Source organism: Gastrolobium bilobum, unplaced genomic scaffold (assembly GCF_033153095.1).
Source record: "Gastrolobium bilobum isolate Gb01-03AN ecotype WA unplaced genomic scaffold, APGP_CSIRO_Gbil_v1 utg36819, whole genome shotgun sequence".
Lineage (NCBI taxonomy): Eukaryota > Viridiplantae > Streptophyta > Magnoliopsida > Fabales > Fabaceae > Gastrolobium > Gastrolobium bilobum.
In genome coordinates, this window is record NW_026895655.1 from 65,515 (window position 1) to 78,089 (window position 12,575).

The 12,575-nt window shown below is 31.8% G+C and overlaps 2 protein-coding genes across 2 annotated transcripts; one reads left to right on the forward strand and one right to left on the reverse strand.

Moving 5' to 3' along the window:
- The first annotated feature begins 9,808 nt into the window (after nucleotides 1–9,808).
- Nucleotides 9,809–11,496, forward strand: LOC133286933 (small heat shock protein, chloroplastic). Its single transcript, XM_061484449.1, has 2 exons — nucleotides 9,809–10,153; nucleotides 10,941–11,496. Exons 1-2 carry the CDS (start codon nucleotides 9,892–9,894, stop codon nucleotides 11,363–11,365), a joined length of 687 nt encoding a protein of 228 aa, XP_061340433.1. The 5' UTR covers nucleotides 9,809–9,891; the 3' UTR covers nucleotides 11,366–11,496.
- Nucleotides 11,497–11,889: 393 nt separating this feature from the next.
- LOC133287026 (uncharacterized) lies at nucleotides 11,890–12,575 on the reverse strand. The gene has a single exon (XM_061484578.1). It carries the CDS (start codon nucleotides 12,412–12,414, stop codon nucleotides 11,947–11,949), a length of 468 nt encoding a protein of 155 aa, XP_061340562.1. The 5' UTR covers nucleotides 12,415–12,575; the 3' UTR covers nucleotides 11,890–11,946.

Consider the following 12,575-nt stretch of genomic DNA (forward strand, 5'->3'; position numbering starts at 1 on the left):
GTCACATAAAAATTTTGTTATCTCCTACACACTCAATTTAAAGTGGGACTCAATAGAAAAAAAATGAAAAAAAATAAAAAATAAATGGCACAAGTATCGATGTATGGACATAAGATAATTTTTTTTTCCTATTGCATAAGAGTAATATTGCCCTATTTATATTCTTTTAAGAGAGATAAAGAAATAAATTATGAAAAAGTGATAATGGCGAGAAAAATTTGTAATTTAAAATTTAAAATTTAAAAAAATACACTATATTTGCCTAAAAGAATCGTCCTTTTAAATGACACAAACTAAATTCATAAAAAAGTAGCATTGATATACTTTTACCCACTTCTTTAGTCTAATATTAGGTGGTGTTTGATTGAGGAGTTTGCCATTGTTTCCCATCAAAGTGATTCTTAGATACTTGGTTGTCCAAGTTTGGTTCACTGATTTCATGTTTGTTACCCATCAATGTCACTTCCCTAGGCAAACTGGTTTGTGTGTTAAAAAGCATGAATTTCACTGTTGAAGAAAGCAATTGAGAAGGTGGTATTCGGGAAAAAATCTGAGAAGTTATTAAAGCATAATAATACAATGACACAATTACCCATCACATAATATACTATGTACACACAATGGAAACTCACTTTTAAAAATAGTAAAAGAAAAAAAGGGTACTTTAGTATTTTCAAACAATTTTTCCATCAATATTCTATCTTCAACCAAACATACACTCAAAAAATTTAACCCAATTTTCCCGGTAAACTTTTGGCGAACCAAACAACTTTTTTTACACTTTCCTACCAAAATCACTTTCCTACTCATTCTATTTCCCCAGTAAAAAAAAAATTTCTCCTGAACCAAACACCCCCTTAAGGTTGACAATTTGGATTGACATAGATATGAATACGAATACACTTAACATGAACATACACAAATTTAAAATTGGATTAAGACTTTTCACACTAACATAATTCATTTATTTTGCGGCTTGACATAATACAACATGACATAAATAATCCGTAATCTCAAAATATATTATTTATTATGTGAATTGACATGAGTCAATCTCAAAGTATATTGCTTACTATGCAGATTGACACGACACGATATGACATAAATAATTTTAAAAAAAGATTAAAGTGAGTTAATTTTGAATTTATGAATTGACATGCGACACAATACAGATTTTTGAGACATTGACCATATTGCCACTCCTTTAATAAAAATTTACCTGATTGCCACAAATTTTGCCAAAATGTCACGCCTGAATCCCGCTGGTCTGACAAGCGGGAATGGACTGGACACGTGTCAGCGTCTGAATGGTCGACCATTCTCTGCATGTCTGTACTTTTGCCACGTGTCAGCATTCTGTCATTCTAGCTGGGCAGCCCAGCGAGAATGGTTGACCATTCAGACGCTGACACGTGTCCAGTCCATTCCTGCTTGTTAGACCAGCGGGATTCAGGCGTGGCATTTTGACAATTTTTTTTTCAGAAATGGCAATCAGGTAAAATTTTGCCTAAAAAGTGGCAATATGTTCATTGTCCCCAGATTTTTTGTGTTAATTTTTGCCAACACAAACACCATACAATACCAATTTGAAAACCAATTGATCCCAACACTAGCTGTCTATGTTACTTTGCTTTGACCGTAAAGTTCACACTAAATTTCGTCTTTGTACCTCACATTCCGTTGCTGATTACTGCCCTGTCTTTATTATTAATTATTTGCTCAAAATTTCTTTTTCACGCGGTTGAATTAAGTGAGCACTTGATTTATCGAGAACTTTTCATTCAATGTGATAAACCACCCAATACTTTTTATTATGGAGGCTGCCATGCATCACATAAGACAACAAACTATGTGAGGAAGAATTAGTCTGCTCATGCATCACGTTAGTCTTTATGGTGTCGGCAAGAATTGGTCAGCGACGGGAAGATCACGCTTCTAAAATATTTCCATGATCTTAACGTCTATATATAAATACCAACTCTTCAAGATGTATTTCCCATCCTCAAACTTGCTAAGGACAAAATTGATAATAAGTGATTTCGTTCTATTGACTTTTTCAAATTCTAGAAGTGAATAACAGAATGCGACTCATTTAGCTTTAACGGAAAAAATGTTTATCCTTTTAATTGACATAATTTATATCATTTTATTTTCACAAGGGGATAGGATGCACACTTTTATTTTTTGTGTCAACTCTCTTTCTTAAAATGATACAACTTTACATCCTTTAAAATGATACACACTTTTTCCTACATTTATTTATTTACACGTAACACCGAACTCCTTGAATCATGAAAAGTACAAATCACCGGTCTATGGTCAAGGACTGCGCCAATGTTGCTTTGACTATAAAATTCACAAACCACCTCATACTTTGGAAAAAATTTAACATGCTCCAGGCTCATCATTTATTCCGTAGTCTTTTTTTTATAAATGAATATTTTTTTTTTATTTTTACCTTTTTCTTTTTGATTTTATTTTCCTCCGTCTTTTTTTTTTCTATTTTTAGGAGGGACCACCATGGTCCCGTCCCAAGAAAAATTTCTCCATACTTTGGTCAAGGACTGCGCCAATGTTCACTGCCATGTATTATATTACGCTACATTCTACTGATATTTTAAAAAATCTCAAATATTATGTTTGATATTTTTTGATATATTCTGACATTGGAATTTTTTTTTTTTTTGGTGAAAAACATTGGAATTTTATTATAGGGATACCAACTTCTCCTGTTAGTGAGAAGTTATTTTTTGCAACTGACACAATAATTAGGAGAGAGAAGGAAAAGAAGTGAGAGAAAAAAAATAAAAAAAATTGAAGTGTACTCTGCCGTTTGGATGAGTTTTTATTTTTCTACGAGAGCTGTTTTTATAAAGGAAAAAAGAACTTTTCAAAAAAAGTCTATTTGTCCCCAGTATCACCTTTAGAAGGGGTTTAAAGCCTCAATCCTGGACCCGCCCCGAATCGGACAAGTTGCGAAGCGATGAACCAATTGGAGTATTTTCAAAAAAAAGAGAGTCTATTTGAATGACTGCTTTAAAAAAAAGCAGAAGTCGTAAAAAAAGTCAAAAATCTGTTTTTTTCAGAAGCTAAAAATTTTAGCTTCTCAAAAATGCAGAAGTCAAAAGCCAATTTTTTTTTTCAAAAATTAAATATTTTTTAAAAATCTAAGTAGCTTTAATTTTTATAGAAAGTGCTTTTAAATAAGGAAGTCGTAAAAAAAACTTTTTTGACAAGTAAATCCAGATGAGCTCTTTATGTATCTATCGCTTGAGAAGGCTATTCTCCTTTAAAAGGAGAAGCACAAACCTCTTTATTATATATCATAAAAAAGGGAAAATTATATTTATTATTGAAAAGTTTTATAACACTTACTACTAAATTAATTATCGTTGATTTCTACCAATCAAACGATTATAATTTATTGAGTACACTTATTAGTTAATTGTTAATTTTTAATATATTATAACAATTAAATTGACGAAAATCAACAGTGATTAGTTTAGTTGTAAGAGTTGTAAAATTTTTCAGTAATACATATAACCACCTCCCCATGAAAAAATTGATTGATGTTTTACTAAACTGATATAATAAAAATTAAAAAAAGATACCGAATAAGTCTCTCTAGAATATATAAGAGATTTTTAATTTGAAAATATAATAGTAAATATTTACGTCTTATGTTTCTTTACAAAATTGATGGTATTATAAATTTAGTTTTTTTGTTATTGTTGTTAAATTATTGAATATTAAATACAATATACATATGTTATAAAAAAATAAAAAAATAATAATATACATTACCCAAATTAAAAATATTATTTAATATCAAAACGTGTGTCAAAATCTAACATTTTTTAAAATTAATGTGGCGAAATATCATATCGTGTCTTATTCCGTATCCTGTATCAACGTAGGTACAATATAGTTAACATGTATCAGTAAGACAAAAATGCTCAAGATGCACATTAGACTTAGATTTTCAGGTGCGGCAAAGAATTAGTCATATATAAAATGACTATCATATATAGTAATATTGTATTAAATTTTGTCTTTTGATTCAAAGTTCAAATGTTATCCGCATAAATTTTGTTTAGGCCATTTTAAATAAGTGGTTCAACAATTCAAAAATAATAGGTAAATAAAAAATGTGTAAATCTAAAAAAGGAAAAAGAAGAAAGAAATACTAAACCACATATGTATTATTATTCAAGTAAAAATCGCAAGGAAAGATCTAAAAAGAAATCCCAATCACATCTTAGCATAAATAAAAAGAAATTTATTTGTAATTTTAAAGATATAGTATAGAATAATATTTAACAATTTTTAGACTACACGCATACTAAAAATTTCAAAATATTAATGCTGTAATTAGTTGCAGGGGAAGGCATCATGCCCTTCTTTCATTTTTTATTAGAATTGCTGAACAGCATGTGCTCTATCTCTTCGTTTTTTTATGTAATTAATTGTTGTTCCAATCATTGAGTTTCATACCATGATTTGGATTCTTATTTCTTTGAATAACTTAGGTTCTTAATCCTTTTTTTTTCATTACAATATATTTTTTAAGTTTTTAACTATTTGTATAATTGACTTCACCATTTCGTACGATATTCAACATTAATTTGAAATTGGTTGAGACCAAAAAAATTAGAAGAGGATTGATATATCAATTAAATTCCTTTTTAACATTCTTGAAGTTATCAACAATATTAGATGTTGTGGAATGTGGCGTGATCTAATTTACAAAAAATAAAATATTAAAAAAGTGAAAAATAAATATGAATAATTTTGCATAGACTCAACATTGTAATAATGATAAAAAAAATTTGGTAGATATAATAATGATAAATTTAAAATTTTCTTTGCTCCCTCATTTTTTGAAAATATATTCTTATTTGTGAAACTCATTTTATAAATGTATCTATTTTCGCAAATAATTTATTTTTTCATTCTCTTTTTTTTTTGTATAATTTTTTTTTTCATTCTCTTGTCTTTTAAAAAATGTTCATGTTGTAAAAAAAAATAATTAAATTTTTTTTTTTTCTATTCTCCAGTTTTCATGCATAAAATGTTGAAGGCTTATATTTTATTCATAAAATAATGGGTATTTAACTACCATTCTATCTCATGTTGTTTGTGTACTTTGATAAAATGCTAACATGGGATACATAGACGGACCCAGGGGAGGGGTTAGGGTTGGCCACCGCCCCTCCCTAAATTTTAGATTTTTTTTTTTACTATATATATGTAATTTTGGACTGAAAAAAAAAATTAATTTTGGACTAAAAAATTAAATAATTGGACTGAAAATTCCAAAAAATCTTAAACAAACACAACTTTAGATATTGAAATTGTAGTTTTTTATAAAGGAAGTAGCAAGTTTTAGGGTTCAAGAAAAAATTTCAAAATCAGGCATACTTGATTATCAAGATGGTGGCGAAAATTATTGTTAAAGAAGACAACAACAATACACAAACAGGAGTTCCAATTGAGCTAAATATTAGGAAAGAAAAAGAGTCAGCATCCATTGTCAAATGAAAGATAATCAATATCAGACTTCGAAATTGAATAGAAGACCAATTTTTTATGATTCTTTGATTATATATATTGAAAAAGAAATTATTTTGAACTTTAGCACAAATTCAATTATAAAAGAGTTTACTAATATGAAAAAAAGGTAGAGTAAAAGTTAAATGAATTGACCTTGAATTTTATAATAAAACTCTTTCAAACTTTTTATATTAAATTCATATATGATTATATGTATTTTTTTAATAATATAAAAAAAAAAATTCATCCCTCGCTATAGAAAGTTCTGGGTCCACCACTGATGGGATATTAAAAATAAATAATAAATTTTTTGTTTTAAATTAAATAAATAACTAATTTAATGATTAACACTAGATTAAATTGATAATTTTTTTGCCTTCTTTTACCCGTTACCAACTTTCTAACTTACCTTTAATACGAAAGTCACACACCATACATGCCTGTTGCCGAAAGCCCGAAAGTCTTTCCCCAAGTCAAGGGGCAAAATAACTCACCCCTTCAACGTCATAAGTCATAACTCATTAGTAGTCGTTAATTTGTTCAGTTGACCTTTTCAACTTCGAAGCTAATTAAAAAAAAGGAAAAAGTATGTGTGCTATTAAAAGTCATACATTTATATTTTTTTAAGAGAGATAAAAAAATAAATTATGAAAGAGTGAGAGTAACGAGAAAAGTTTTTAATTTAAAATTTAAAATTTAAAAAAATACATTATATTTGCCTAAAAGAATCGTCCTTTTGAATGATACACACTAAATTCATAAAAAAATAGAATTAATTTACTTGTACCCACTTCTTTAGTCTAATATTAAGGTTGACAATTTGGATTGACATGATATGAACACGAATACACTTAACATGAACACACACAAATTTAAAATTGGGTTGAAACTTTTCACCACAAATATAATTCACTTATTGTACGACTTGACATAATAAGACATGACATAAATAACCCGTAACCTCAAAGTATATTATTTATTATATAGATTGACACGACACGATATGACACAAATAATTTGAAAGAAGATTAAAGTGAGTTAATTTTGAATTTATGAATTGACACGTGACACAATACAGATTTTTTGTGTTAATTTTTATCAACACAAACACAATAAGAATTTGAAAACCAATTGATCTCAACACTAGCTATCTATGTTACTTGCTTTGACCGTAAAGTTCACACTAAATTTCGTCTTTGTACCTCACATTCCGTTGCTGATTACTGCCCTGTCTTTATTATTAATTATTTGCTCAAAATTTCTTTTTCACGCGGTTGAATTAATTGAGCACTTGATTTATCGAGAACTTTTCATTCAATGTGCCAAACCACCCAATACTTTTTATTATGGAGGCTGCCATGCATCAAATAAGACAACAAGCTATGTGAGGAAGAATTAGTCTGCACATGCATCACGTTAGTCTATATGGTGTCGGCAAGAATTGGTCAGCGACGGGAAGATCACGCTTCTAAAATATTTCCATGATCTTAACATCTATATATAAATACCAACTCTTCAAGATGTATTTCCCATCCTCAAACTTGCAATTAGATACATAGCTTTTGTTAGAAATGGCCCTCTTCAGTGCCTCCAAATTCATGTCATTTGCTACTTTTTTAGCAACACTTTTATTACTCATGTCCTCTAAGCTGGGTAGTGCTGCCCAACCTGATATTAAACTCGGTATGTTGCTCTTAATTTTATATTAGTGAGAATATATCATATACTGAACCACATCCAACCATACGCATTTATCCTTTTTTTTCTTCTTGTTTCATTACTTTATGTATATCACTTTTTATACGGTGCAGGGCGAAAACTTTTCCAAGGAAATGGTGATCCATTTCCGGTCAGTTATGGAACCGTTCCTAATGGAGGTGGGGGATACCAACCGTCACCACAACATTATTAACCACAAAGGAGAAATTGGAGATGTTAGCATGGCTTTTAATACTATGATTTCTTAGGAGCTACACAAATTATATAATATGGCAATATTAGAATAAGATGGCTTGTACTTTCAACGCAACGATATGTAATATCAACCACAACCAAGTAGTGGCTAGACCTGTTTGCAGCGTTTATATAAAATTCTCATTCTCATTCAAACTTAAGTGATTAGGTGAATGTCATTTTTTATATTATATTTCTCATTATAATTCAAATGAATATCAAAATGTTAACACTTCGCTGCATGCAGGAATTTTCATTGCTTGTTTGAATGAATATTTCATCAGATCAGCCATTTGAATTTGAGAAATATCTAAATGTCCCACTAAAAAATGAAATTGAGAAATCTGAAGCCCACCAGCCGGAAGAAAAGATGCTCTCATATTACTCGCAAGTCTATCAATGCATTTGAACAGATTGGTGTGTTGAAAAACTGGAGTTGACTTGAATTGCTATTCCTTGTAATTAGATTATTGTTTCTAACTAGCCGTTGCAGCATCACTATATAATAAACTTCTATACTCTGGTATACAATACCATTCTGTTCTTTTTATGTAAACGCAAACCATAGAATTCCAAAGGCAACAAAACAAGAAGTATTCATGACAATCAGCTATAGGGACACTTCTAACTACAAGCAGTATACGCACTTAAATGCACCTACATATCAAACTTCAAACTGCATATCATATCTAATCTCTAAACTAGTAACCACTTCTCGTACCTTCTAATGTTGGGAAGTTATTCAAAAAGTCAGCATTGGCAAGAATAATGTGTTGAAGTGTTAAAGCCCCGACGGATCAACCCTGAGGGATTCTAATGTTATGTAACGATTTTTTTCCCATAGTAAACTAGGAAAAAACCCCAACTAGTTTGAAATAAAGGTGTTATTAATGTTGATGTTAGAAAAAAAATATATTGTTAAACAAAATCATTTATTAGTTCTAACCTATGTATTTATTATTTGTTCTGAGCCAGCCGGATGGCTTCGCATAGCCAGGCCATACGGTTGCCTGACAAAGCCATCACTGCTCAGTACGTGGAGCATATGATTTCCTTGTACATGTGTTTTCTCATGTTTCTCGTTCTCAGCACGTGGATCACATGACTCCCTTGTACACGCATCCCGTCACATTTTCCACGCACGCACGACCTTTCACACGTGGGTTATGCATCCTCACACCTAGTGGGGCCCACAGGGTTGGAAACGATTATGATATCACAATTTGCACACTTGGAGGAAATCTCCAACCCCCAATATAAAGGGACCTTCATTCTCTCATTTCCCTTTCTTCTCCATTTGCTTCCTATTGCTGTTTGTTTGTTGAAATCTCTCCTCAAGCCATAACCGTAGCCCCCTTATACCTTTCCCTTTCACACTAAGCCTAAGGCTAATACAGTGACTCTACAGAACTTTGATCTATGCCAATGTTTCTTTTGTCTCAGTCAGATCAACATACTTCACCAATAGAGAAATATATCGATACCTTCACACTCTGATTAGTTCATTGTTGCATGCCGTAGTTATTAGTGATCTATGCTTTTTTTTTATGTTGTCTCCTTTATAATTTAATTATTATTTTATATTAAAACACTTTTTAAAAAATAAATAAATAATATGTACACAACTTTCTGATAGACACATTTTGTGATCTTATAAGTTGTACCAACCTTCTCTACTCATCGAACAATTGCCAAGGTTAGGAGCTTCTTTTCCTAATTTGGGATAGGATATTGTTACTATCAAATAATGTTACTACTGATGTTACTATCCTATCTTAACCGTTGATTTCCGTCAGTCAATCGTTATCACTTATTACGAACTAATAATTAATTAATGAATTTGATTTGTGAAAATAATAACCATTGATTGACGAAAATCAACAGTTAAGATATAATAGTAACATTAATAATAACATTATTTGATAGTAACAATATCCTGTTCCTTTTATTTTTGGTTGAAAATTAGATTCCATACTTCATTTATCATGTCTTTTAAGCCGGGAATTGTTCGATGAGTAGAAGAGAAAGAAAAGGATAGAATCTCAAAAAAGCCCAAGGAAATGGATAATGAAATCAAGAATCGAACAAACAGGGTTGATTTAAAATTACACGAGATTTAAAAAGCCCAAGCTATAGCTACATGAACTCATTGATGTGAAATCACTTTTGAAGACCATTCAGGAAACTACCAGAGTGAGACAAAAACAACTGTTGGGTCCAGAACTTTCATACTTCCTCTCAAACTCTCAAGACCCTTCTCCAACTTTCACATCCACTGGCTATATATTCATAATTCTCCCTTCTCACCCCTCATAGACACTTGAATTTGACTCTTTCTATTCTTCTTGTTGCTCAAAACAACTTTCTTTTTTTGTTCATATCATTATGGCTCAAGCACTGTCCTTATCAACTACTTCACCTCTGCTGTACCAAAAAGGAGGGTCCTCTGCTAAACCACACAATGCTATTGCACCCTGCTTGGTCTCCTTTCCATCAAGGAGACAATTGCCAAGATTAGAAACGGTGAGAGCTCAAGCTAATGGTGATAACAAAGACAATTCTGTTGAAGTGCATGTTAACAAGGGAGAACAAGGAACCGCAGTGGAGAGAAAGCCTCGCAGAGTTGCCATGGACATGTCACCATTTGGTAAGTCTTCCATTCTTTTGTAAGCAATCCACACAAATATAGTATCTGAAATTTCCTTTTCCTCTTCATTAACATTGATCAGTGCATCTTCTTTTATTAGCCTTGTCTGATTCTTTTAATTTGGAAATTAAAATGAAAATTTCAAGTTGGGAGTATATGATTCGTAATCATTAGAATATACCCCTTTAACATACTATTATTGCAAAATTGTTAATATGCACGTATTTAAATAGTTTCTGCCCTGGTTGGGATTTCTGTCATCAGTGATGCTTCAAAAATGTTGTAGTGGTTGCTATTGTCATCCGTTCCACCATTGTCACTAGAAGTATGTTCCATTTTCTATCTGTTTTTTTTTTTTTTTCCTTGTTAATTTCAACCATCTTGCTTTAGTGAAATAAAAGGATCGCTTTGCAACCAAGTTCGGAATGATAAATATTGGACATTAAACTTGGCTTATGATATTGGTACAATCTTTTTGGATTGATTCTGTTGAGGATTTTCTTCTGAAACTAAATTAAAATGACTAGTGAGAAAACTTCATAACCAAACTCAAGCCAGAACCATGAAAAGCATAGCCAGAGTGAATTTAGGTACCCAAAACTAAGCAAACTCAATAGCAAAAAACGTGTTTCTTGTTTAGAATTCAAGTGATTCATCACAATACCTTCCACTGAATAACTAAAAGTCAATAGTAATGCTAGCTACGTTTTACCTGGATTTGCTTTTAACATTCAATTGGAGTCCTCTGTTAAACAAGTATACTGACTTATGGTGTGGCCTATTGCAGGTCTTTTGGATCCATGGTCACCAATGAGGAGCATGCGCCAGATACTGAACACAATGGATCGAATTTTCGAAGATAGCATGGCACTCCCCGGAAGAAACCTGGGAGGAGGGGAGATCCGTACCCCTTGGGACATCAAAGATGAAGAGAATGAAATCAAAATGAGGTTTGACATGCCCGGTCTTTCCAAGGAAGATGTTAAGGTATCAGTGGAGGACGATGTGCTTGTTATCAAAGGTGGACATAAGGAACAAGGTGGAGAAGATTCTTGGTCAAGCAAGAGCTATAGTTCCTATGATACCCGTCTCAAGCTTCCGGATAACTGCCAGAAGGACAAGGTTATGGCAGAGTTGAAGAATGGTGTGCTTTACATCACCATTCCTAAGACCAAAGTTGAACGCAAGGTTATTGATGTGGAAATTCAGTGATACCCATGCTTTGTACAGTGTCCTTTTGGAACTATGCATTTTTCCTTGTTTTTACTTCTATAACATGTACCCATTATAAGGTTAAAGATGTATTAAATGTTGAAAAAATAAAATAATTTGCAGCAGTATAATTGTCTCGAAATGTCAGTTTCTGCACCCTTTTATTGCAATAGATGAAAATAGTTTTCTCTTGGTTCAACTTTGTCTTTGGAACATTAAGGTACTAATCCTCAAATATGCGTATTTCTTTATTGGGAGCACAATTACCTAACCTCTATTGCATGTTAAAAACAAACATATAACCACATAACTAATCCGTGAGAATATGCTAATTAAAAACCTGCCAATGCAAAATTTGGAAACTGTCCTCAACTACTTATTTATATTTATACTAGGTTCTATGTCTGCTTTTACATTCTTCATTTCTTTCTGTCCTTACAACCGAACTTCCTTAAAAAAAAACCAAAGCATTACAACAATGGCCATGACTACAACAGAAAGAACTAAAGCAAAGGAAAGCTTAAACAGCCAGATAATCAAAAATAAAAACGAGACAAGTATTTTATATATTTTGTAGTATGTTACTCATTTTCTTCGGGTATAGAGTCCAATTTTGGCTTCCGATTGCTTGGTGAATTAACATCAACTGTTTGAACCTGTGATAGTATATCCTCCAAAGAGATCTGTTTGGTCACTAATTGCTGAAGCTGCTGCTTTGTTATTATAACTTTGATCCTCTTTATCCCACTATCTGGCTCTTTGTTCCCTATTGATGTAAGACTTGGAGGGGAATGCAAAGAGGGAAGCAAATAGTACAATCTTCCTGCTTTTAATTCATGATCTGGGGAGAGAGACTCTGAGGCTTTCTTTGAAACACCAATACCATAAACAGGAAAATTTGTCAAGATGTCCTTCACATGGATTGGGGAACTAAACTCCAGTATCTTACCATCTGGTTTGGCTACCCTCACAAATTTACCCTTCTTTGCCATAGCACCTGGAAAGCAAGATCCTGAACTGGGTTTACAAAAAGTAAGAGAATTTCCCATTTTTACTCTAAAAAGGTGATGAATGAGTATATAAACGCTTGAAGCATATGGTGAAAACCAAGTTGTTACATAGCTATAGAGATAACTGTATAGAGTAAAATGGGCAGGCTTAAAAAATGTGAGCCTTGAGTGGGAGAGAAAGAGAGAAAGAAAGCAGGGGA